The 27,498-nt window shown below is 48.6% G+C and overlaps 1 protein-coding gene across 1 annotated transcript; it reads right to left on the bottom strand.

Annotated features, from left to right (window-relative positions):
* Positions 1-246: 246 nt before the first annotated feature.
* LOC144947303 (5'-nucleotidase domain-containing protein 2-like) lies at positions 247-26,716 on the bottom strand. The gene is made up of 14 exons (XM_078876550.1): positions 26,289-26,716; positions 23,094-23,278; positions 22,833-22,907; positions 21,507-21,562; positions 20,809-20,899; positions 18,751-18,879; positions 13,229-13,289; positions 12,237-12,339; positions 11,257-11,358; positions 9,464-9,545; positions 5,781-5,867; positions 4,997-5,137; positions 4,387-4,451; positions 247-3,647 (listed from the first exon to the last, which is right to left on the bottom strand). Exons 1-14 carry the CDS (start codon positions 26,551-26,553, stop codon positions 3,386-3,388), a joined length of 1,704 nt encoding a protein of 567 aa, XP_078732676.1. The 5' UTR covers positions 26,554-26,716; the 3' UTR covers positions 247-3,385.
* Positions 26,717-27,498: the final 782 nt, after the last annotated feature.

The raw sequence follows: 27,498 nt of genomic DNA, 5'->3' as shown, positions 1-27,498 counted from the left end.
TTTTGTACATCGATAGTGAAAACAGGGCATGGTGTGTAAACACGGCAAGCCTTATGCCAAGGTTTTCTTGCGACTACATTTGGACACGGCGAATTAAAGGTTACATTAAGCAACTCAAACCCACAACGGTTGGGTTATACCGACTCGAAGATTATGTTAACCCATGTACAATGTTCTGATGCTTAAATTAAAGCGGCACTTAAAATCGCAAATATTTTTCCACGCGAGGGAGACAACACCACGGGCCAAGAGAGAATGAAAACCAGCTTTGAATGAAAAAGTCGCGTAACAGCTTCAACGAGATACAACAAAAGACTCCACGGGGCATCGACGCTGCAAACCAAAATCTCACTCGGGCCTCGCAAAATCCACAGGGCTGTTGTGACTGGAGGGCTAAAAAGTGGCACTGCACATTACTCACTACTGCTGGGGGGCACACTTCAGGGAGACAGAGTCAAGGGGAGGGGCGGGGGGGGGAAGGAAATGAAGCATTTAAATTTGGTAAATTTAACTTGGGGAGAAGATTTTTTTTGAAAAATCAAAAACCGGCGATCTCTGCATTACAAGTGCGGCGTGCCACAAAATCCACTGCGGTAGCACGAGGACAAAATACACTGCCATAATCATTCCAAAAGTTGAATTGGTCGGCAGTACCTGCAACTTGTACAGTTACTGCGTATGGAACAGCCCTACACCGAATCCACCATGTATTAGCTACAAACGAAAGCCAAAAACGAGATGAACTGAAAGCCCGGGAGAATAAAAAAAAAGCGAGACACATTCGGTTCTGGACGTCGCCCAGTTTACAGGTCAATCACCGCTCATCGCGACACCGCGAGATATAAAACGCGTCACCAAAAACACCGCCGTCGGAGCACGCTGCATACAAACACCGTCGCAAGGGCCCGCAGGCCCATTTGTCTGCCCACCACTGCACCAGGACCGACGCCGGCAATTCCCGCTGCCTTCCAGGCTAGGTGGATTCACCTCCAATGTGCAGCCAAAGGCACCACATGGGGGTGGCACGGGTTGTTGAAAGCCGTGGGATTTTGAGCAGCCTGGGGGGCTTTGGCAGCAGTTGAATCCATGCGGTCAAGATTTTAAGATTTGGTATGGAAAGACCACGGGGGATTAAAAACGCGCAGGCTATTGACGAGTATGTTAAGCAGGCAACGATTTACGACGCAATAACAGCAAGACGGCCGAGCACAAGAAGTCTACAAAATTACCGGCCACAAAGCGGTCACGACGACAACACCGCTTCGGCCACGCAGCAGCCACCACGTTTGATTCACCCAGATGGACACGTGAACTACGTCTTTACAAAAAATTCACTCGCATCGTCATTACCCTGTAATTCTCATCTTCGCCCATCTGCATGCATTTTGGCCACCTACAGCAGCAATGCCTCACCTTCCCGCAGACAATTTCAAGTCATTTAAAAAAATTGCAAACGTGTCTTTAAAAGTTACACAACGACGGTTGTCGATACATCCTGCGAGGTTTTAGGTAATACATCCATTGTAAACATACACGGCATGATTGGGATAACACGGGGGGTTTCTAGCATTTGCTGTCAGACAACTTAAACCCAGAAGGCATCCAGTTAACATGGACCTATAAACGTGCACATTTGGGTATGCTGGTGCAAAGGTGTTACAGGACTGAGCAATATTTTAGGTAGGGATGGTACATTGGAGGTATGCAGACCGGGTTAGTTTTTCTAGCAGGTGAATTAGCATATGCACGTAGGTTCCAGTAATGTCAGATGGTAAAAACGAACACCATTTGGTAGTTGTGTAAAGTGATCAGATCTCTATCACGGATACATTAATAATCTGGATACCTGGGAATAAAACACACTTGATATTAATTTCAGAAGGCAGCTATTACGATAAACACTTTCATCTCATTCTGGTTTATCACCAAGTCAACTAGTTAACGAGGGGTACTAAGCGTACAAAATATGAAAGTTAAAAATGGGAGGGAGCAGGTACAGGTCATAGGTTTGAAGTCCCCAGTATTGGGGTCGAACCCAGAGTGTAACCCGTTCTAAAAAACTACAAAAAACACACTTTTGCCAGCTAAACAATGAATTAAAAAAGTTACGGAAATGTGAAAGTTAAGATTTTTTCTAAAATTGATAAAGGTTCTGGAATTTCGTCACCACCCATGTTTGGCAGTCAATTAGGGGGGCGAGGGAGGCTTCGTGCCACCTGTCGGCTACACCTTTGTGCGTCTCACGGTCCATCTAGAGACCACCACAGCGGCAGTTAAGACGAAAATTCCTTGGGGGGGGGGTAAAAATCACACACTACTACTGTTACCACCACAGACTAAGATACTACGGATGGGAACACTACAAAAAGTTAAAAAACCAGAACGTTTGACATGCGGGCAGGAGAGGCATGAAGGGGGGTAAAGAGGTGAAGGTTGTTACGTCAAAAATCAAATCACGATATGGGGGATGGGGTTAAGGTGGAAAAAGCAAAAAACGCACGCGGCATGGAATGTTGTGTAGAGTTCAGCCAAATAAAAATTGAGATTTGAAAAATAGCGTTCTGCATGCACCTTTGTGTCGTGCCAGGGGACCGTACAAGACCTGCCACATGCCTCGACGGCCACCACCGACCAAGCACATTAGGAGCGTGCAGTGCAAAGAAAGCCAAATGGTTCAGTAGCTACCTGAAAAATTGGCCAACGTGTTAATGTGATCGCGAATTAAAACCCTTGTAGAGATGGGGGATATAATTTTTAGGGATGAGGTCAGGAAGTTTAGGTTGAGGAAATGTTTAAATTGCTCAAGGATAGTTGAAGCCAGAGGCGGACCTCTCCATGCAGTCTGGCTACGACAACACCACCGAGCCTATGGTTATTGCACTTACCTTCAAGTGGCAAAGCAATCTTCCCCCTCCCATGCAAAACCCACCCAGGACAAACAGTTCTGTTCCAAAGCACCAACGAGACAGACTAATCAAATGTCTCCAATTCATCAGCATCACCAACTCACTCCCATCACCTGCCAAAGCACATCTCCTTTGCCCAGCACCCGAGTCAGGCCATCTCTGGCAGAAACAGACCCACTACACACTCCCTCCTCCACAAACTACCCATCTCCTCCTTTCAAACATTTTGGTCATAGGCCAACATTGGAGTCAAGGACAGATGTTACACTTGACCCACCCCAAAATGAGACCATTACTTTTGCCAGATCTTAACCAACAACTTGCCAACTGCTCAAGCATACCCTAAACACCCAACCAGGTCCGACAAGCAGCCAGGGAAGGGGGGGAAAGCAGCGAGAGAGCGGTACAGCACATCCAGAGACAAAATCTGGGTGGAAGTGGGGAGGGGTGGTGGGGGTGCAGGCTTAGAGGAGAGGCACTCAACGGATGTTGGACATCTCGGTTAGGTAGGGAGTCTTGACGCAGCCGGTGCACAGCTGGTCGATCCACAGGGGAGACTCGTGCTGCAGTGGCATGCGGCGTGGGTAGAAGGTGTAGCCCATGTCGTAGTTGAGGAGGCAGCTCACCGACGCCATGTACACATCAGCAAGGCGCGACAGGCGGCGTGAGAAGTAGGTCGGGTTGTGGAACGTACGGAAGATGCTGCCGAAGTACGGATTGAAGAGGTTCTTGGTCTTGGATCTACAAAATGGTGGGGGGGGTGCCCAAAATAAATGAAACCGTTAACTTGCTGGGGCAGGTTGCACACAGCTGTAAAGAAAAAAGTTTGGAGTGGCTGCAATGCAAGGAAGAGCTCCCTGCAGGAGGCAACGTCAGAAACGTATGTATATAAAAGGGGAGGGAATCTAGGTATAAAAAGCTAAGGATGCCTAGTTGCAGAAAAGTGCCTCTAGGTACAGACAAAAGTTGCTTAAGGATCCTATAGAATAGTAAAGGGCCATTTATTTAGACGTTTCCCAGAGCAGAGGGTGATGAACTGCTCCGGACAAGTTAATCAAGTTGGGGGCAAATGTGAAGTTCTGCACTGAACATTCCAACATGGCAAGTGCTTGACACCGAATCTAAACGTTAAAGTTCATGTTAGTCAGTCGTTTGAACCACCTTAAGGTGCGAGTTGGAGCGAACTTCAAGTGCATCTGTTCATGGTCAAGAAAAATTGCGTTTAGGCTGCTGGTATTAGCCATGTTCAGGAAGAAACCTCTGGTCATGGGGTTAGTAGAAGTGCATTTGCCACAATGCAATTTATAGTCTATATAAAACTTGGGTGGCAGTATGGCAAGGTCGAATTTTCATTGGTCTTGGGATAAGCATTGAGTGGTGGTATATCACAGGTTGGCACAGACTAAAAGTTCATACAATGCGGTTTGAATGCCAGCATCACCCAAAATTCACATTACATTGGGACCACTGCTCTCCTCACCTGAGTTCCTCTCGCTCCGCCATCCACTTAGTCAGGATCACCTGAGCCTCCTGGCCACGGTACATCTGTGTGCAGACAACCACATGGTACGAGCCACAGCATTGCCAATGTGCCAAGGTGAAATGCTACAGCACGTATGGGAATGCACATAGGTTTAAAGTAATGCAGAGTACAACATCTAGGCAAAACAGCAATTAAACAAAATGGAAGCAATGCAATTGGAATGGTAATTTCGTTATTGAAACAAGACTCCCAAATCGTATTATCGAGATAAGATTCTGGACAGACCAAAGCCAAAACCTGTACCTCGTGCCAAGTTACACATTTGGGGATAGGGCTAGATAATGTGGGACTATGGCAAGTGCCACTTGTCCTAGAGTACACTTGGAACGAGCACTTCAGTTGGTCCAAAGCACTCAGCATTTGCTACGGTACCATGCGGTGTCCAGCACTACGTCCGTTTAAAACACAACCATGTGCCATTTAAACATGAAAATTTTAGGACTAGCAAGGGCAACAAGCCAGCCATCAATGCCACTACTTACAAGCGCCAAAAGGACAGCAGACCTCCAGCAATCACCACTGTCTTCACAGCAAACCCATGCCTCACCTGCATGCGCTCCAGCAGCCCGGTGAGAGACTGCAGCCAGGTGAGGGCGTCCGTGTACTCCTGCCCGTTGATGGTGTGGATCTCACCCTCCAGCTCCGGAACAATGGCACCCGTGCGCCAGCCATGACGCAGGGTCAGGTCCTGGCAACACCGCCAAGGGTGGGCACGGGAGACACAAGCAGGGTTGGATGATAAAGTTGTGGGTAGGTAGAGATGTATAATCAGGTGCTTGGGTGGTGGGTTTGTGACCACTGGAAGCAGGGCAGAGGCTGCAGATCAAGGATTAGGACATCCCCCTCAATCTACAATTGCAGAACTAATACATTGGTGGCTAGTGTCATGTTGGTGGCAATTTAAATCACGATCGTGTCCATAAGTTACGTTGTAGCTTCTACAATTTGCTGCACGCCACAAGCATACAATTTAAAATACAACATTAGGGCCAGGGTGCCACAATAGCTCAACTAAAAATCACAGCGACTTCATGGCCCTCTTGCAAACTTGCTGGGGGGGGGGGGGGGATTTAAGATTAAAGAACTTGGGGCACAATTTTGGGCACTCGAGTTTGTATTTTCTATTTTAGTCTGCATGCATTTCCGAGGTTCTTTAGTTCCTCCCATAGCAAAAAGTTTGAGCTAAAAATATTGTAACGCTGAAAAACTGGTGAGATCCCAGCCTTGAGTGCACCTTAGCAGGAACCTTCTCCTGAAAGGGTCGATACTGGAGGCACCTCTCGTTGAGAAGGTGCAATAAGCGGAGCGTGAAGGAGCACAACGCTACTCACGGCAAGGTCGCTGTAGATGTGGTCTCCGAAGTAGAGGACAGAGGTGCCGACCCAGCCAGTCAGACGCAGAAACTCATAAAGGTTGCCCTGGCGGGGTGGCACAGACAAAGGTCACGGTTTGGAGGTGTACCACCACTGCCGTTTGGCTACAGGGGTGCCTTGCATGTCAACAAGCATTACAAGCGCTGCTGGTTGAAGCCTTTAGAGTATAAAGGTGGTGAACGACCAACCATTTTCCATCCACCTGTTGCATGAAGGCCCTCAAGCAGCCGCATATCAGGATATGCCAGGACAAACAATGTGGTTATTGCACAGGAGTAGACCATGCGCTATGTGTACAGCAGTTGTCTCTGGTACAAAGGCCCACCCATTGCCCAAAAAGCCAAATGGGTTATGTTTTATACAGCATTAAAATGCTATGCCCATTTTTTTTGCAAACCAGTTCTGCAAGTCTTTGCCGGCCACAAACGAATCCCCTGGCTTAAGTCGAGCTTGTGGATTGGTTTGTAAACTAGCAACTACAGTTAGCACGTTTAGCCAATTAAATTGCATCGAGATTGAAATTAACGCCAAGCTACTGGGGAATAGTCTGCAATTATTTGCAGACATAAAATCAAGCCGTAGTCCAATCGAGTAAGCCAAATTACGCACTTTGATTACCACCGATACAGTTAATGGGATTAGGTTATTAAATCGTTGGCTACCATCAGTCTAGTGGTGGATGAATGCCACCAAGTAGGTTAAGAATGTAAATCTTGCCAACAGAATGTTACGCGGCAAAATGTCCAAAAACAGGCAAGACGTGGCCTGCGTTTCAAAAACACGAGCCTCACCAGCAGTGTTAAAAGGCCAAGGGTCTCAAACTGCACAGGAGTGGCAGTATCATGGGACATGGAGTTGCTGTTCAGAAACAGGCATGGTTGGGGAGGGGGTAGCACTTCTGTAGGAGACACCCAGCCAGGTGGTGGAAATTCCAAGTCTGGCCGATAGAGGCCAGTCGTGCCACAGGATGAAACACATTGTCGCCGCCCAAAAAAAACAACTTCAGACCCTATTCGGGGGGTTTGAACTTGGCCTTTTCCAATTGCGAAGTCAAGCAGAGGTGTGGACTCGAGTCATGTGACTTGGACTCGAGTCATGAATTTGATGACTTGCGACTCGACTTGGACTTGCATAACAATGACTTTGTCCCACCTCTGAAGTCAAGAAAACTCAAAACGCAACACCTGGCCAGTTTGCAGAGTGCATTTGGAAACATTTAGCACTCTTTAAAAAAAGTCCAAGGTTTCATGGAAACCATAACGCAACTAAATCATCTTGAATTAATTTCACTGCACCGATTTTTTTTTGCGCATGTTGGGAAAGTGCTCACGTGGCCAGTACCAACACTACCGAGTGCACGGGCTCTTAATTTAGTAAATCGTCGTCCTGATGCCAGCGAGGCCAGACTTTTTTTCCAAGATCACCCTCCCTCCTTACGCAACAGCAGCAATAATTAAATTTAAATCACGTAAACACGCCGCTTCAACTTCCCCCGCCCTTCCGAACTCGACGTTCCGTAAACAGCGCAGGGCCGCTAACAAAAACACATGGCCTTGGACAGGAAGTCGGGGGGGGGGGCATTTGGAAGGACGATACTTCCAGATGAATCTCAACTAATTAACGTTAATCTGAACTTGAGTCTAGTAAAGAAAAAAGCCAGACCCAACTGTACTGTTCTACCACCGTCCCTCCAATGCAAAGGATGGAATTAAATCTGTCGCGTTCACACTGGAAGTCCAGCCGTGCAAACGCGCCCCCCCTCCCCCCAATCTGAAGGTAAAAACCTCGAATCTGAGAACACGAAGTTTGTCGTCAGGCAGCGACCAGAATGTTCCATTCGGAGACGGGGGGGGGGAGAATCACTGCGTAGCACCGCAGCCACATCCATGAATATCAATGTGGTCTGAGGCATTGACCCACATTACAAGCTTTGTGCCAAAACTATATACCAGCGATTTAGCCACAGCGATTGCAAAGTCACTGCTGGTAGCTTGATAAAAAAAAGAGCATCAGGAGCGTGGAAGATAAAGCAGTATGCAAATGTTGCTGCGTACGTAGTAGCTAACAGTGCTAATCGAGGAGTGTAAACAAAGCATCCAGGTTCCCCTTGCAAAATTTTTAATTATGGACAACGGCCCATATTCGACACCCAAGGCAGGACCCGACAACCCTCCTGGGCTCAGCCACATGCAATTAAGGTTCAAGTATTTTTTGTAAAGACCAGCCCCTATAACGCTATTTTCTTGCCTCTCCGCAGTGCGACAAGCCACACGGAGAGCAATGGGTGACCGGGGCTGGCAATGGCTTTGACTGCCACCTCCCCCTTAAAATCGGGGGGGGGGGTTTGGTGGGGCAGTGTCTGGGGCGGTACGTGCGAGCTTGCACGTAGGCAGCCTCATCCCGACAGCCACACCGCCCTGTCAACCTCGTTCATCTCCCTTCCCCCACACCCATCCCCAAGGCTGCATGCACCAGATTTGCTGGTCCAAACAAAAAACCCACCAGACAGCGGAGGCTGCAGCATATGGACGTTGCTAGGCAGGAGATTAATTTATTTGCGAGCATTGCAGGGGGTCGCTGAACAGGACAAAGATCCTAGCCGAAACTAAATCCCTGGTTAGAGCCAAACTGAATTTCACCCAAACCTCACTGGATTCTATGTCTCATACTTCTGGCTCACTAGTGCAACATGTGCCAGCACCAGCCATCCTGCAAATGTTGGATGTGGCATGCCAGGTTTAGGGATAAATTTCGCAGGTCACCCTACCCAGACGTGGCAAAAATGAAGCCCTGTCGCTAGGCATGGAACAAACTGGCCCCAAATTAACGATTCAAAGTGTTAATCATTGAATTTGACCATTGTGGTTGATAGCATCGTGCAAATCCTTAAACAGGGAGGGTGACAAAGTGAACACCCATTTGGGTCTGTGCACAGACCTCTCATTTGCCCCACCACAAAAATCTCATCCATCACTACAAGTGAAGGCCTTGTGCTGCCAGCTTTAACAAGCTCACAACCAAATCCATGCCAGGCGCTGGTTGCCAACAGCATGCCCGGTGCCCGTGCAGGAGACAGATTGTAAAGTGGGCACTGCCACGTTCCAAATGACCTTGGACAATGGCCATGGCAGTCGTCACGAGGCAACGCAAGCCTCCAAGTTTAGGTTGTTCTATGCCATTCAGAAATCTCGGCACATGAGCCTCTAAAGGGACAAACATGCAGAATCTGACAAAATGCCATCAAGGTGAGAACTAGTTCTGCAAGGTGAGGGGTCGTTGGAATTTGTCCCAGGATGTTACTTTTTAGAGCAGAGCTTTTTAATAACTCAGGATTTGAAATTTAGGCAGAGATAGTAATTTTAACCAGGTTGAGATTAATGCAGACACACTTAGGAAAACCAGTATAGTTATGGGAAAGTGAATCAAACATTTTAGCAGTTCCGTTTCAAGCTACCTCAATTTTACACGGTGTAACATGTGCAAGACTAGGAGAGCAAAACTAAAGCCCCGTAAAGGTAGTCAAGCCCAGAACAGGAGAAAGTTGTGCCGGAAACAGCATCCGAACACCAAGTTACGCAGCATCTAAGATTTCACCCAAAACCAGCAAAGCAAAAGTGTTTGTAGCTTCTAGGCAGTTTTACCTGCTGGTAGATCTCGCCCTTCTCCAGCTTGTCGATCTTGTCCCACTGGAGGCAGCCAGAGTCGTCTAGGCGGCGGAAGGGCCTGCAGGAACGCAGGAGATAAAGGACGTGAACACACTACACCATGGCCAAAATGAAAACATGGAACCCAAAAATGGTATTTTGCCAGAGTTCTGCAAGCAGGGTACCACTTACAACCAGGAATAAGCCATCACGAAAGTCAAATTGATGTCCAATGAGTCTGGGCAAATGCAAAAATGTGAAAGGAGGTAAAATGGCCATGTTTGAGATTCTTGTAGTTGCTGTGTTAGCAATGCCAAAATACAGAAGGCGGGATCCAGGTCACATGCTAATGGGTGGGGCAGGCCTTCATCCTGGTAGTGGTTTGACACAGCAGAATGCATCTCTGGGCAGGTCAGGTGGAGTTCCTGCAGCGACAGCATTCACCGTCACAGCTCCATTCCCTCATAAGCCACAAACCACACTTGGAGCCAGGAGGTTCTCATTCAGGTTACTCCCTTTCTTTGTTCAGCCCCCGTCCCACCCCCCCAGCAGGCGGGTCAAGGTAAAAAGGCGTTGTGCCAAGTGAGGGATTTTGTTTTCCTGCAAGGTCAGCACATTGGCCCTCACTCCCGTTTCCTTCCACCGTTGCCCCCAGCTGAAGCAAGGGGTGGTGGGGAGGGGGAAACAGGTATTTGCTTAGTAGAGAAAGCATGAGCCCAAGCTTGCCATTCTATGGCCAAGCAGGGACGTCAATAGCAGGGGAACATTGGGATTATGTACACTTAAAGTTCAGGCTGCAGGCTAGATACAAAAGTGTTTATCCAATTCAGGAGGACAGACCGTGCGCTCCAGCTGGGTTTAAGACGCCAAAAAACATTTATATCGACATGGAGGCAGCAGAAGTTTGACGTGCAGAGGTCACACAAAGCTAGTGGCACACGACTTCAGATTGAGATTAAAGTGGTTTTCATGGGTCAGCATGAAGCAGATAATGTTCAGAGCCAGGTTTTTTTTTACCTATAAAAATTTCAAGCATGGCAACAAACTTGTAAATAAATCATTTACGGTGTTGACAAAGTGCCAATATGCATTAAACCAAAAAATGACCAAACGTGGTTATGTAAATGACTGCAAACATTTGGAAACTGACAGGACATGGCAGGATGGAGTTAAATGGCAGTATTGATGCAAGGGGATCAAAGAATAAACAGGTTCCCAGCAAAGTGTGCCACACCCATGTGTAGAGCCAGGATCTAGTTGGAGAACCCTAGTGGCAAGTTAAAAAGTTAGTTTTAAAGCAATGTTCCAGGGTTGTTTGTTTGGATTGCGGTGCTGGTTACATTTGGCAGCATGCGTAGCCTTGCTGATCCAAAACAAGCAGTCTCACACCTCGGGTCTCTATTATTCATGGTCACGCTTAGGGTTGGGAGTTGATCAGAGATCACAACCTCAACATTTGGGGGAAGAAACCAGAGTCCACACTGGCTGCATAGCTCGAGTTGAACGGAAAGAGTTTGGGGTGCATGGCTGGCTAAATACTGTGCAAAAGTTCAGAAGTTGATTTTTTTTTTAACAAGCACATGGACTTTCCCATTAACTGGTTGGTCCAAGCGCTTTACTATAGAGCAAGCTCACTTGATACACTTCCATCTCAGACAACCAAGCACAGTAGGTTCGGGTATTTCCCAGCACGTTATTTGCATGTCCTACCAACCCTGGTGTGCCACGTGCTAAAAAGCAACAAAGCCCAACTTGACAATAGCGTTCAGGGGGGCGAGGGGCACCCATACTTGGCGCTGTCCGTGAAGAAGGCCGGCTTCTCAGCCTGCACGATGATGACGTCAAACAGGTCGCGCCAGTCCTCACCCACCATGTGCAGCATTCCCTTGTTGCTGCAGAGGCAAGGATGGAGAGTTTGGTCAGGGTCAACCCTTATAAACAATGCTGCAAAAGTTCGAGATTTTCTACACCAAGTAAAAACATTGTGAGGAACTAATACCCGCGGGTCAATTTCCAGTCTAAAAGCAACTGGTTCCATGCCAACATCCAAAAAACGTGTTAATCTGGTGCAAAGGGCAGCGTTCTATAAATGGCATGCTTGTATCTCATTTGGTACTAAATACATAATCCATGGACACTTGAGTTTAAGATCCTTTAAATTTGGAATTCAAAAATTTCCATGAAACATGGGACCCATTGGGCACCATATTAAAGGGAACGTTTATATCAAGTAAACCACTCCTACAAGTGCCATGGCCATGGGTTGTACATCACCTACTCCGGTCCACATGACCTGGAAAGAAATTAATCTTCTGAAAGTGGTTTTGGCATCGGTTGGCTCGGCATCCGCTTCCCAGGGCTCATAAAAACGCAGGGTGGATGTGAAAATAACAAACTATTGGATGCACGGCACCACTGACAGAGCACCGCCATGGTCATTGTTTCAAGATGGAACAAAGTCGACTTGGCCCAACCTCTGTCCCCTGCTGCTGGAACAGGATGAAGCGATGGGACGCACTTTCCTGGCACCAGTCTCGAATTCGTTCAGGAGACATTGGGCACCAGGTATGGAACACCCCATAACTCCCACCCCCCCCACGATTTTATTTCAGACCTTGTTTTTCCCCATCGTGGGTGTGTCATATCGCAGACTTATTTGGTCAAAGCCGAGAAAATAACCATCAATGGCCTTGATTAAATGTAGGTTGGCAATTGGAGTAGTTGCAGTGGCTGGGGGTGGCAAGAGCCAAACGTATGGAGATTAACTCACACAAAGCTGAACGGGCTGTTGGTGATGAGGAAGAGTTTCTTGCCGTAGCTCACAAGCTTCTGGAGGACAGCATAGGTCTCCTCCCCACTCTGGATGTACTCCTCTGGGAGAGTGAAAAGGTTGAGAAGAGGGGGGTGACAGCAATTAGGCCGAGATGGCATGCAGAGGGGGTGAATGCAGGCTGGCAGTGGGCACAACGGAATTTTTTTTTTTTTATCCAAAAGTCATCTTTGGATTCTCGAGGGAGGGTTTCCTGCTGCATTGGGTCTATTTTTTAAAATGATCAGCAAATTAAAATTGACACTACTGCGGCAGAACAGAGCAACCACAGAAAGACAACATCCACCAAGGGGCAACTCCGTACAGATGGAGATTAGTTCACGTTCTTTACTGCCGTCTAGCAACCTCAGGGATGCTGCCCAATGCTCACGGGGGAATTCTACAACCTTTGTGCAATTCACGAACCGATCTCCAGCATATCCAGGCAAGTGTCATGTTAAACACATGCATGTACATGTTAAGTAGCACTGGTTGGATGGGCTCGTCACAACTGCCTGCGAGGGTTTGAAATTCCACACGGCAAGTGAGCCGACAAAGTCAACAGCTGCCCATCGAGCAGATTCTTAAAGCATCAACACCACTTAGTTTGGCCACCGAATCCTACAAGATGTGGCCTTCTGCATGTCGGTGTTAAGCCCTACACGAGTGTCTACCCATCTTCGTCTGTTTATGCATCATGGCGAGTAGCTGTGCAGCCATAAGAAAATGCACTGCACTACAAAACAGGCAACGAGCATAGTACCAACAGCAATCACCATCTGACAAATACCCACTAGACCTGGGCTGTCTTGGACAACCTGTAATGGCACAGTGGGAGACAAAGGTGGCTGGTGTGGTCACCTCACTACCCTCTCCACCAATTAGGTGCTCGCTATAATTACTTCCCCTGTAGCTCATGTGGGCTAGAGATTTTTAGCCACGTGGAAACTTACCAAGATTCTCCTCGATGATCTTGTACATTAACCCCTTCACGTGGACATCCCTCACTGCATCCTGTCCACAAAACAAACGTGAAAAGACAGAAGTCAGACCGTCAGTATAAAAGTTGATGAATCCGTCAGCAGCAGAGTCGATGCACTTACGTGGAGTTGCACTTTATTAGCACGGTTGGGTTGCATAGTGTAAAAATTTCGTTTGATAAAATTGGCATTACTAGAATTTGTAAAATCCTGGATAGAATCGTAGGATTCAAGGCTGTACAGCAAAAGTAAAAACCAATTATTTTTCAATTTGCAAGCCATGCAAGTTTAGCTTATGCCATGTCAAGAACAAAAATTAAATGGCCAAATCCAGGCAAGTGATTATGTTAGGCTGTATAATGGGCCTCCAGTTGAGATTAAAGCAGGGCAATGGTTCGAAAATTACAAGGGCCAAAATGTGTTCAATTTAAAATCCCCAAATGATTTGGTGCATTTTAAGTGATGTCAGAGCCACAATAGCAGAGGGTGGCAAGACAGAACACCAACCATGGTCATTGCTGTGCACACATGAACAGTTCATCAAGTGAAGCTAGGGAAGGGCCTAACGTTTGAATACCATCTGCCATCAATGTTGGCCATGGCCTGGACATGAACCAAACGTTACTAGAATCCCAGTGCAGGCAGGGCACAACGCGGCTGCTTTATGAGAAAAACATTGCAAGCATCCAATTACTCACGTGCAATTGGGAGGGGGGGGTCAACCTTTGTAGAATTCTTAAAAGCAAAGAGGGCGACTCACTCGATCAATGTAGGGGTCATGTCAAAGGTGATCCTGCCAGGCAAGAGCACAAAAGGCCCTGGCCACTCCAGACAGCCCCCCCTCCCCACCCTTATCCGTTACGGACAAAGCTAAAAAAAACCCACATGACGCAGGGTGGGACGCCATGTGAAATTTTTATTTTTCGGGTTATTTTAATTTGTCTTGTGTCTGGGGGATCATTAAAGTCAGACAACGGCTAGTCATAATGTAGAGTTTGGTACACGACCTGACAACGCGCACGTAGACGGCCAACTGGTCCCTTGGGCTACCCCCTCAAGGACCCAAAAACTTTTCTAACAAAAGATGCTGGCTACCAACTGCACTGGGGGTCTTCCGCTCACACCCCCACCACGTCTATTGCCCTCTTCCCACCATGCACTTCACATCCCCAATCCCTCCCAAGGGCATATCTCAACCCTCACCACTGGGTCCTAAATGCAGCACAATTGTCAAGTTCCCCAGCTTTTTAAGCACCATTATATTAGAGTATCTTGACTTTATATTTGGATAATTTTCCAAAGGTTCTGAACTTTAAGGGCACCAATTTGAACATGGAGCAAAACAATGCAAAATATTAGAAGCTTAAACCACTCTTGGGAAGGGGCATTTACCAACTTGAACTAACCCTGGGCTTTTAAGCAGCAGTGGACAAGGGCTAAAAATCAATATTCTCCAATGTTAGTCTTTGTGGCTCTAAGAATTCCCAGACCCCACCCTGTACAAGGCAGGGCCTCAGGAATGTGGGGGGGGTGTCAAATATCCCTTAGTTTCTAAGGATGTCCGATCTCCTGCTCATGCAGAAAAACACTTCAGCAAGAGGCAAATTCTGCAGGAAGAGCCATCCACGATGTATAAAGTGGAATGTAGATGCCTTGTAAATAGCCTTAAGGGATGCTAGGGTAAGCTTTTGGCAAACGAATAAGGCCACAAAAAAGGTGTGGGTGGTCAGAACTAGGCCAGGCCACTTTCGTCTGTCCAGCAGCAGTGTTTACATAATCGCATGAAGTATGCAGACTTCACCGACGGAAGGCCCAAATGCATTAGGATACTCGTGCAATGGCTGAAAGCAGCCATTTGAAAAAAAAAATGGGGGAGGTCACAGGGTTTGTGGAACAGCATGCCAAGCAATCTCGTAGTGTGCCAGCTACACGTACAGCAAGTTCAGCCAAACATGACAGCTGGCACACCAATACCAAGTCGTGCATGCCCAACCACAATCGTTGCAGTACTTGAATGATCCACACATTAAACAATATTGTTTTCGTGCCTAAAAATGTGGAGCAGATGCTTTGGCGTTGGCACAATACGAACCTAACAAGTTCAATTACCAGCAGTAGGAAATATCTGAAGCATTCCAGGCACCCACCTTATGTCAACCCCCTTCATCTACCAGCGTTGGTGATGTTTGGATAAACCACCCATATGGAAAACAAGGAAGAGACCTTCATCCAGCAGTGGATTGGGAAGATCTTGCAACAGGATTAGTTGGCATTAAAGCCACTCCACAAAAAGGTTGAGGCAATGGCTGTGAGAACGGTAAATGGCGTCCCAGCACGATGTCTATATTACATAGCACTTGGGCAAGTGAAAATGCTAAAATAAACCCCTCCTAGCAACAGCTGCGTTCAGCTCAGGCTAGGCATATAGTCGGGTGTCGGTTTTTAATCAATAACCAAAAAAATAATTTTGACACTTCTGGGCCACTCGGGATCAGGTGACACCTAGGCCACTTTGTTTAATCCCCACCACGTCCGCACAAGTATGGACACGTGACGTGTGGCAACTTCCAAAAAACCTCAATCGGCACGTGCTCTGGCAAAGCCAGACGACTCCAACCCTTTGGAGCTACAGTATAGGCGATGTAAAGCCTACAAACAGACTACAACTCTACATGCTTGGGGTCACCCGCATTAGATTTGAAACTTCACCCTAGTAACCTGCCAGCCTTCTAGGCATGCACAATTTCAGAGGCACGCCGACTGGCACACAGTCCAGCTGGTAATGTTCGTGCACTGCCAGTCACCAGGCATCCTCACTTTCTAGACACATCCCGGTTAGACAAAACGAGACCACGCATCTTCAGTAGCATTAGTCGCCAAAAAACAATGAAAATCCGTCAGCACTGCCCGCTCTTCAAACCCTGCTCAGTAACACCCCCCCTACCCCCACTTGACTGCATTTCCTTCCGCTCTTTTGCACAACTGCTCTTCTGGAATGGAGAGTTCGTCTCCTCTGCGCGTGCAGTCATGCAGTGGTTGTGTGTTGCCATGTTTCTTCAAACGTGCATTAGTGTGCTACTAACCGAGTGAGCAGAGTTCAGTTCCAGGGCAAGGCCAAACAAGAACCATTATACTCACCCCCTGCTAGACTCCAATTTAAACAGCAAGACTGGTGCAGTGTGTAAACATTGTGCTGCCTGCCTCTTTCCAGCCTGAACACATTTAACTACCAGCACAAGCATGAACAGTAGTGACCTATCCAAGTAGTAAGTAAAAGGTCCTGCAATCTCCCTCCCGGTGCAACCAAGATCAGATGCCCCCTTGGTTGATGCAGCCTAAGGCTTACTGGCAGTTTCATCCAGGTGATGGTCAATTTAAAATACAAGTTCCAGTTACCGTCAAGCCTCCCCCCCCCCCCTGGATACTGACAAACAAGTACCTGGTGCTACCGTCATTGACCCAACAAGTTGGCCAAATTGCCTGGCACCTTGTGCACTGCATGGCCTTAATTAGGCCCTCGGCAACCAAAAAAAGTCAGTCAGTATAGGCTGCACGGCAGATCTGTCCAAGTAAATATGCCTGTGCATGTTCGAGCCACAACCCCTACAAGCAGAACCACAGCCACCATCAAAAAGGCGGCAACACCCATCATTCTCCCCGTTACTCCACGACTTTATGCTATGCATCGATGCAGGGCAAGATCATGCAGCGCACCAAGAGGGGGCAAGCTAGGTGATGCACAGATATTCATCTAAATTATTAGACGTACAAACGTAAACATGCTTTTTTTCACCATGTGCGTGGGAGCCAGGATACTGACCGTGACACTCCCAGGGTCTGGTTGTTGTGATATTTTGCAATGTGCTGCAGAACAGCCTTTTGGAGCACTTGGCACAAACATGCAGTGGCAATGCCGCACAAAGGCACAAACAGACGCACAAGGCCAGGGTTGGCAGATCACAGCCATTTTGTGCACAATTGAGCATTGCAAGCAGTTGTTAAAGGGCTTTGCTTCAGGCAAAAGGGCCCATTTGTGCTCGCCCCCCCCCCCGGCACCATTTACAAAGCTTGGAACTGACAATCATGCACAAGTCAGGCAATATGGCCAAGCACAATAACAAAACGGATTGTGCACAAAGGACAGATTGCTCAAGCCAGAGCATTGTCATGTGCGGTTATAGCAAGTACTTTGGTTAGGGTAGGCATGGTGCACCCAGTACCATGTCATCTAGTGGCAAGCCCACATTATCAAGACATGTGCTCCAGCCTCCGACTGAAAGCTACCCTTCAGGATAGTACTTTAATAAATTAGATGGAGCAAGTCCGAATCAACACTACATGGAACATTTAAGAACATGCCCAGAATAGAAGTGATCACTGAAAAAGGCAAAAGGTACGACACAATTGCAGACTTTGTATTGAACACAGCAACGCCGCCTCAGGGCAGCTCTGGGTCATGACTACACGAGATGCATGTTGTCAAATGGTGTTAAGCACCATTTGACCAAATCATGTGATCGTCTTAGAGTACCAGCTGGACTGCATTATAAGCAGAACATTCCAAATTGACAGGGGGGGGGGGGGGATGCTAGGGATGCCCCACCCCTCCACCCATGACGTGCAATGGTTGGGTCCATTTAATTCTGCGCCGAGGTTCTAAAAAAAAAACTGCGTCGAAACAATTCACTCGTGTTACACCGTTTTGGGCTGTAGAGTTGGCTTAAATATCCATATTAACACCAATAGCAGTCATTGCTCTAAAACGTAAGACCTCTAACCTGTTTAGTCTATCCAAAAGCCACCTAGGTGTCTTTAAATAGGTCAAACTAGTAATTTGGTTTCAAAGTAGAAACTGAATTTAGAGGGCCGATGGAAATATGGTCTAGCACGTATAAAAACCTACATTTGTGGGAAACAAATTCCAAGACAAAAGCAACTTCAACGGAGAGCCATGTAAAGCCGAGGTGACAATTAATCAATTGCAATGAACAGGAGCTGTTTCTCCACACAAGTTAAAAGTCAATCCAGGTCAGCATGGGAACGGTCCCAAGTTACCTGTGCTCAGTGAGGATTGGCAAACCCAACCATAACGGATCGGGTTGAATGCATGTTGTGCTTGGACTAACGAAGCCTCATGTAGCTCGCTCCCTTATCACTGCCCAGACAACTCACTCCCCCCCCTTCAAGCACTGGACAAATTAGATAGTTTGGCCATGCACAATGTTAACCCCCCCCCCTACCAATGAATCACGTGAACAGAACCGAGGTTGTCATTGACCAACACTGGACGCTGCAACAGAGCGAGAGCCACAAGATCCGATATGTAAACCACAAATTGTCGAGTTGCACTAAAAACAGGGGGTAAATGTCAGGTGCCAGAGCAGAAAACCAGGCACACAGTTCAAAACAAAAGTCACGGTACAGGTTTGTCCCAGTTTTCCACGTGTGGTGCATTCATCAAGACGGGGTTTGGCAGTGCCAGATGTGCGACCTACCGACACATCCTTGTAGAGGTGGATGGGGTCGTACTCAATGCGGTTGCCCTTGAAGTGGTCGTTGACACTGGACAGCAGAGTCATCTCCGGGATAGAGAACACATCCATGTACTGCTTCATGCGGCTTCCCTGCACCAAAAACCACACGTGTTATGGTCAGCTGGCAGATGCATCCCCCAGTCCTGCTCACCTAGCACACCATGGAATTGTGTTCATGGGCAAGATAAACGTCACGGGAATATGGAACAGACGTGTGATGGGTTGCATTTGTTTTTTAAACTGTTGAGACCAACTGCAATTCTACAATGCGTCAGAAAAATCACTGGACATGCAGTCAGTCAAAAACTCCCATCATGGGCCTTAGTGGCGTGACCTACATCTTTCAGGATTTTCAGTTGATAGCCTTGGAATGAATACGAGCCGGTCCAGTATTTATGATCATGCAGGCCAGGACACCACAACCAACAATAAATGGATTGTCCATTTGCACGTCTGAAGGAGGTAAACAAGCACCCACGTGAGAAAGCTTGGACAGGAGCCAAGGGACAGAAGGAAATTGCGGTATCACCATTTCAGCATGCTACCAAAACCGGCTGTATGGATATCGGCTGCAGAAATTCAGCGAGTGACTTGGCTAGCCAGATGCTCACTGGGGTCAAGGCCACGGAGCTATGAAACATGGCCACTCGCAGTTTCTAGCCAAGATAAAATCAATACCCAGTCTTAGTCGTCAAACAGGGTGGAGCACCATATGAATAATCAATTAGGCAGTGCGTTTAACCGGCAAGAAGTGAAATTTAATAGCGATGGCACAACCTGGCTCATTCAGGACCAAGACAGTTGTGGAAGTTATTTTGGATGAAGTCTAGATATGGAGTTCCCATGCAACTTCAGTGTAAATGAATATTCATTCTAAAATGCCTCCACGTGTTCATGTCTGTACACGGGACCTTCCTGGCCACTGAAGGTGCTGCCGTTCAGCTGCAGTATTTAGGTAAATATTGAAGCGAGACCAACGCCAAATCTGCAATGGTGTAATCAGATTGTTTTTACTTTGTGGACAATTTGCAAATTGTCCACTAGAAATTCAAACTCCCATCCAAAATGGCAATAAAACACTGGCCTATTGGATCAACCTCAGGATTCGGTCTGCCATGATGAAAGGTCCCGTCTATAAATGTAATCACTGCGTCTGATATAGGGGGCAGAGGCAAGCAGCCAGATGAGGCCTGCGGTGTCACTCGGCAGCAGCTGTGACGGCGTGCCATTTTAGTGCTTTGCTAATACATTTCACAACCACGTGGGTGGTGCAGTGCTCCAAAGTAAGGGGGCATCATTAAAAGATTTGCATGCAAAGAGTTGCCATCGTAGACAGGCATTCATGAAAACTGCAGGATAGTAGTAGTGGCGAGATTGTAGTTTACAAACGCATTAATAATTGCTATTTACCTATACTACAACTGTCCACAATACAGCCGCCGTATGAAAACGCGAGGGAAATCCTGACAACTTTAGCCCCCTGACTGCAGTGCCCCGGACACCCAGCACTGGGGCAGCACCAACCCGAAGGGGCGCCGTTTGTGGGAGTGGTTTAACGCAGAGGCAGACTACAGGCTGCGTGTGGAGACACGCGCCTCCCACGTGCGTGAGCAGATTCATTCTGGCAGTATGCACTTCGATGGGGGAGGGGGACTACCCAGACTGTTTTGATGCGGGGAGCGCACAAAGCCGTTATTGGCAGAGCACCAACAAGCTCAGGAACACCACCAGTTCCAATGTAGATTTCAGACATTCCCCTCCACTTCCTAGGATGACAATGAACATGCCTCCCTCTGACAAAATCCTGCAGGCCCACAAGCACCCACCAAGCGAGTCAGGGAAAGGGATGTGGTTATTTGGGTGCAAGCAAGCGATGTCAGACAGCCGTTAGGTGCAAGCAGAATAGCGACTGGTTGACAAGCTGGCAAATGCGCAGGACAAGAACGTGGTACGAGCGAGGCAGCAGGTAAATGGCTCCGTACAAGTGGGTGAAAAAAATTTTAAGGTGTGTCAACCGACCTTGCCGTAGAAGTCGGTCATCTGGTGAAGGCGCACGTGGGTGCCACTGTAGAGGGTCATCACCTCGTCGTCTGGCACTGGCGAGTAGCCCCTGTGGTGGACGACAAAGGTCGTTAGAGTAATACCAACCGTGACCATCCCATTTACCCACCACAAGCAAGCCGTGCAGATGTCGTTTCTATTGTTTGCCAAGTTCCACTTCACAGCTCAGATTCCTCCAGGAAAAATAAATATGGATTCCGGAAGCAACGTTTTGGCCGATGCAAATCTGGATCATGTCTCATCGTGTAGCAGAGCAAGACCTTGAAATGGAGAAGCATATTTTTTCGCAGGTTTGAGCAGTGGTATACACTGCAAGTCATTTGGATTTCCATAGAGAGTCGATTGTCCCCAAATTGGTTCTGTGGCACCCCTTACTGCAAAAAACCTGTCCAGTGGTGATGAAGTTTGTCAATACACCCATTTACAACAGTGGGGAGGGCCTTCAATAGCATCATGGCGACAGATGGTTGGGGCATCTACAAGTGTTCCAATTTCAATTTTTTACAGCCTATTAGTCATTAATCGAGATCTTAGAACTGGTACTGACAAAGCTTGGCTTTCACGGGGGTAGGGGGGGTGCACAAACACAGCTCAAAATGCCAGAAAAGCCGACGGGCACAACAATGAGGTCCCGATGGGTTGCCAGGCTCGCGCACCTGTACACCGAGCCCAGCTGGACGTGATGGAAGGCGTCGATCTTCATGAGCAGCCCCTGGTAACACAGGCGGCGGGTTATAGACCAACGGTACCAGACCCCAGGGGCCAATTACGCATGTGCATTTCATAATGATTGTGGCAATGTCGCTTTAGTTCACATTGCATTCGGAGGTTTCAATTAGAATTGACAGCAGGTCTGGGTCGGTCCAACCTACAAGTCCCCGCTTTAAGTCTCCACCGCCTGATCAAACCCCCAGTCCCAGAAATCCCCTGGCCAAGTTAGAATCTACATCAGGCCTAAACAAGGTGGCAATCAACCACGTAGCTTGTGGTCGTAACAGCGCATGGTTGTGTTGTATACCATCATGCGTTTCTGGGTTGTAGCCAATTTTGCACAATGCCAAAAGCTTCAGTAAGGTGTGACATGGGAAGATTTTAACTGACAGGTTTATTTGGTACAATCCCAATGTCTGTTTGCATAGTCAGTGGTCGTGTCGAGTTCCCATTTAGAAACAATGTGCATTTGGCTGCTAGTAAGTTCCACAAGCCAACTAGAGCTCTCATTTCTGGCCAGGTTGCATTTGAAAAAAAACTGTAGGTCAGTGAAAAATGGTAAAAATTGTCCACCCCCTTTCGGCCAGGCACACTTTAAGACCAGTGGTTCTTAAAACATGGGGTGCACCTACCCCTTCAGGATGCCCCAAGAACAAAAAGGTGCAGGCTGCAGTCATTGTTAACCACCACTTTTGACACATGTCAGCAGGATGAACCCCACACTTGGTGTTACATAAAAGCTTAATGACCTCTACACTCTGGTAGTCACAGTTGCCAGCATGCCCAGATTGTCCCCACATCTTGGAAATGCCATCTCCAGGCAACTTTTAAAAGCAAATTGGGAGAGGTGAAGACATTTAAAAACCATGCCAGAAAAACTGCACCTTGTTGGCAACTCCAGTTCGCAAGTGTAATGACAATAGAGCCTGCATGCGGCACAAGGGGACTAGTGGCCACAGGATGAGATAGGGGAGTCTGTTGTGAGCACGAAGGGACTGGTGGCTACAGGAATGCCAAAGGGAGCGTGGTTAGGCAACAGAGCCCGCCGGTAGTGCGAGCGACCAGAGTCGGCAAGAATGAGCGAGGTGGCATGGCCTTGTGTTGATATGCAAGGGAGATGCATGGGAGACTCGGGGTCTGTTGCAGTGGGGTCTCCGCCCAATGTCAATTGAACGTGTCCTCAATAAAGTGCCATCTTATGAGAAGCCCGTATAATAACTTAAACCACGTGGACGGGTAGGCATCAACCCAGCCCCCCCCACACCCCTAACCTTGTGGATGTCATAGTGGAGGCCCCGGGTGGCAAAGTCCGGCCGGTACTCGTACTTCTTCAGCTCCTCCGGGTACTGGAGGGGGAGGGGGGATGGCAGTCACAAGTTTACCACAACTGCCTGGGAAAGGCTTCAGCTGACATGCGTTTAGTTGTTGTCTCCCACCGATTGGCACCGTTGGGTACAAATGGCGTGAACGTTCGCACGCGCATTCACCGTGGGATACTGGGGAGCAAGGGATCTGCGTGGCAGGTCGCACACCTTGTACTGCTTGACGAGGATTTCAAGCGCGGCGTTGTAGATCTTGTGGTGCAGAGCGCTCGAGTAGAGCGCCAGCGTGTAGTCGTAGTCGAAGCCGTAGGTGCCGATGTCGTCCAGGCACAGCTCGTTGTTGACGTACACGGCGCTGTGGTTCAGCAGGTGGCATTGCCCAGGGGGAACGATGTCTGCACGGGGTACGAGGAAGCCAGGGTGCAAGGTTTAATGCAGAGGTCGCAAACATGGGTTTTGATTCCGTACCCATACCCGGCCGCACCAGGGTCGCAAATGGGTACCCGTATCCGGCCGGGTACCGTTCCCTACCCGAAATGAGTGACAAACGGTTACTCACCAGTGACTCACGGCCTACCCGTAACCGGCCGCACACGGCTACCCATACCTGGTTGGGTACCCGGTTGCGACCTCTGGTTTAATGGTAGCTGGGGCAGATGGCACTGCCGTGTACAGAGGATTACTTAAAAAAAAACCACATTTAACTACGCAGGTCCGTGTAGATTGAACGAGCATGATCAGATGAGAGAACACTCTACCGGTGTTAGGCAAATCAAGCATCAGAATCGGGGGTGGTGTGGACGTCACAGGCACCAGCTGCTCCACCACGCTGGGGAGTGGTGTAGGGTGGATCTGGAACCGCAATGTTCCAGAAGCAGCAATAAATACAATCGTGAACCGAGGCAGGCGTCACCACGTCACTTTCCCTACCCCATACTAACCGCGCATCTTGCTACCCTTACGACTAAACTGGTTAGAACCGGTTACAGCGCGACGTCCCGAGAAGGATGTTTACCAGACAGCTGGTACGAGAAGGGGGGGGGAGTGGGTGTGGGGTAACGTGGGTTTGTGGAGACGAGGCGGCAGCGGTGGGTGGGGGGGTAATCGCCTTATTCCAGTTAAACCAGAAATAATCCGTACAACGAGGAACGCGTCCATGACGGTGCCAACGGGGGGGGGGGGCTCAAGGTGAACGGCAGCACGGCTTGCCAGGCAGTGGCAGGGGAGACGCGTCATGATCACGGAACAGTCGGATCGTTGTGGTTGTTTTGGCATCGAGTTTTTAAAAGGCTCAGCACGTGCGATCTTGCACGTGCTGCAGGATCGCCTCCTGCCGCAGTGGATATAAAATCACGATGCCTCAAGGGTTGTTTAGGCGTCTAAACTCCAGAACGGGCAACATTGTACCCGGGGTTCAAACCGTTCAGGAAGTTGTGGTGCGGGCGCTTCAGCTGATAAAAGCTGTTAACATCTATAGCAGTAACCCCCCCCCTCTACCACCGAATTCCAGGGGGTCTAAAGAAATGTTTCCAATTACTGCCACGACACTTGCGGGCTTGGGCAGGATCCGTCGTGACTGGAAGGGCGGAACGACAGCAGAGGGGTGAAGAAGAAACACGCCCGGGGGAGGACAACGGAGATAAAAAAAACTCTTGTTCATGTAAACATGCTAGGCGACAGATCGCAATGGCTTGGGGGAAATCTAGCAGCGGACGGCCAATACCTAAATGTTGTCGGTCTCCAGCAGACGTGTTTACGCTACGGAATTAATCGGTGCAGCGCGCAAATAAATTGTTTACACTTTCTACAGTGCTATATTTTACACAAGGACCCTTAAAATAAATTTGTGTCACACAAAGACTGCATCGGTAGTACATTTGCAAGGGTCGTGCAGCAAGTGTTACGCGCCAATGGCAAGTTTCAGAGCGGCGTTAGTGAACGGGGTTCGCCCTTAGCCGGCTATGTGCGTGACTGGAATGCGTTGAACGTTCGGAGACGCGCCACCATCATTACAGCTGGCACACCAACACGTCGCGGGCAACTTTAGGACACTAAAGTCACGTAAGAGATCAAGCATCGATGTAAAAACAGGTCGTCGATAATCGTCAACATAGACTCGTGGTAAAACGGTAATTGCCAGGGTCAAATCGGTAATACAACAGCGCTACCAGGACCAATGCAGCAATTTGTATTGCTCAGCCACTCGTTGACAGACCATAGCAAGCACTCTACGTCAAGGCGATGACTATCTGAGCCATCGTCAGGTGTAAAGACTCAATGCATTGCGGCGGGCAGTTTAAAATTGCTGTTATGAGACAACCACTTGGCAATACGCTTACGCAATTTAACATTACGAGTGTGTCATTGTTTTGGGTGCGATTGCACGAATACAAATATGTGACGTTGTTACAGCCTGTAACCACACGATGGTGCAAACAGGGTTTGGGATTTTGCCTGCATTCTAAAATCCGTAAGGAAAGTCAACCACCTAGGTCGAACGAATCAATAAATGTTAAAGGGACATTAACGTTCAGTGTAAACCACCATCAATTCAACTACCAACAAGTCCCATGCAACCAGCGCGGTAAAAGGAATCACCACAACCGTTAATCTCTCATCGGTGCCATAACTTGTGACCAATTCAGACCTAGATTACCGTGCCCTTATAAAGCTCATTCAATTCTACGAAGTCCTACACAAGCAGAAAAGTTGACGAAATGTTTATCGTTCTTAGCGAAACGGCTGTACGCCGTGTGGACCTGGGAACTCAATTTCTGTACAAGAATACGGGGCGAACAGTAGCGGAACCACAACGGAAAGTCCGAGTGAAAGAGACTTGACCAGGAGGCAAATTACGCAGCCATCGATAAATGTTCCAACGAAAACACCACGGATGGATGCGCAACCACCACAATCGCACGCATTCAGCTCGCCTAGGAGCAGGAGACAGGCTGACATTAACAAATTAGCTCAAAGTCAGGCGTACTGGAAGCGAAACGAGATCGACCAGTTCCGAATTGTTCCATGCCCTCTCCCTGTAATCGTTAGTCCTGTTGTAATGTGCACTGCCGCGTAATTGAAATGGAACAAGAAATTATTTAACGTAAAAATATATAAAACTACCTCCAAGGGATTGGCCGAAATACTGCCCAGTTGGCCGTGGCCTGGACTAAACACCACACAAGGCGGTCGGGACCCACCCAGCCCTAGACGCACAGCAGCGTGGGGAAGACCAAAGCCGGACCAGTCCCATAGCGCACAAAGCATCCCGACCAGACGATCGCCTCGGGCTACCCCACTAACAAATGGAAGAGCAGGACCGCGCCAAGGGCAGCGCTTATCGTTATTAGAGGGTCCAAGAATAAAAGGTCTCCATACTGGCGAAGGCGGCACTCGGCGCCTTACCTTTCACCAGCTTCTTTGTCTCATCGTAGCGCGTCCACAGGTAGCTGCTGATGTCGCTGACGTTGCAGACGGGCCTCGGGCGTGGAGGCCGAGCGGATGGTTCAGCAGATGCCGTAGATGCGGTGGTGGTGCCGGGTTCAGGAGAGGAGGTGGTGGTTGTTGAGACCTCCTCCGTGACTCCAGACGCGGTCGATGAAAACCGCACCAGCGGCCAAATCTGCCGCTGCAGTGGGGCAAGCAAGCGCGAGAAGGCGCGGGTGGCCATGATGATGAACCTGGACGGATGACCCCGCAGAGTTGGTGGTGGTAGCGGTAGCAGCGGCGGCGAGCCCCAGCCGCGCCAAGGGCGACGGACGACAACTCCGGTGCAAGTCCCCCCCCAACCCCCTGCGTTGGCAGCTGGCGAAGTGTGTGTGAGAAGATTTGAAGCGAGCGCGGGGTTTTATGGCGTGCTGGCGGTGATGTCATCCGCGGCAGCTGCCCAATTGCAGGGAGGCGCCGCGGATGATTGTTTTTGGAGTTGCAGAATTTGGCAACCGGCTCGACCAATGGAGCGGCTGCGATGAGTGGATGAGCAAATCAGCCCCCAACCCCACAGCCGCCACGCGTGGAGCGCGTGCACTCATCAACTCGGTGTTGACGGTGCGTGCCGTGTCTGATTAGTGGGGTGGTGGTGCTGGTGGTATTGGAGGGGGCTAGGTGCAATTATCGAGGTTTGGGAGTCTGGGATTGCAAGGCGCAGTTGAGGATTGGGTGCTGTCGGCACCCAGGTCGACGAGGCACGTGTTGTCGTGATGTATCAATCGCACTGCACGTGCCGATGTGTGTCTCGATTTGGAGCACGAGATTAATGCGTCAACAGCCACGGTGCATCTACGTTGCTGGATATGCAGGCGACGATTTGATACGATGAATGGGTTCATTTCCGTAACAGAGGGTTTTTTTGGGGGGGTGTTAGATCGCGTAAATATAAATGTGTCGTTGAACCCGCCACCACCCGACACAGACAATTAGTAAGGCTGTTTCGTTGACGTGACAAACCTTACTAATTGTCTGTCGGGTGGTGGCGGGTTTAACGACACATATTTACGCGATTTAACCCCAAAAATTGATAATATTGGTCGCGATAGCCTATGGGTGAATGCGTTAGCTTCTAAGGAGGCCATTGAATCCCAAGTTTTGCTTAAACGCGTTAACATTTGCAAGAGGC

Source organism: Lampetra fluviatilis, chromosome 44 (genome assembly GCF_964198595.1).
Source record: "Lampetra fluviatilis chromosome 44, kcLamFluv1.1, whole genome shotgun sequence".
NCBI classification, from domain to species: domain Eukaryota; kingdom Metazoa; phylum Chordata; class Hyperoartia; order Petromyzontiformes; family Petromyzontidae; genus Lampetra; species Lampetra fluviatilis.
The sequence above is the reverse complement of the archived record's forward strand: the minus strand, read 5'-3'. Positions and strand labels throughout refer to the sequence as shown.

Excerpts from the sequence above, each read along its gene's own strand:
- LOC144947303 (XM_078876550.1), bottom strand. The coding sequence starts at position 26,553 with ATGGCCACCCGCGCCTTCTCGCGCTTGCTTGCCCCACTGCAGCGGCAG. Across the intron at positions 9,546-11,256 it reads TTCTTCACGGACAGCGCCAA|GCCCTTCCGCCGCCTAGACG; the intron begins GTATGGGTGCCC and ends GCGTTCCTGCAG. Across the intron at positions 4,452-4,996 it reads GGCTGCTGGAGCGCATGCAG|ATGTACCGTGGCCAGGAGGC; the intron begins GTGAGGCATGGG and ends GTCTGCACACAG.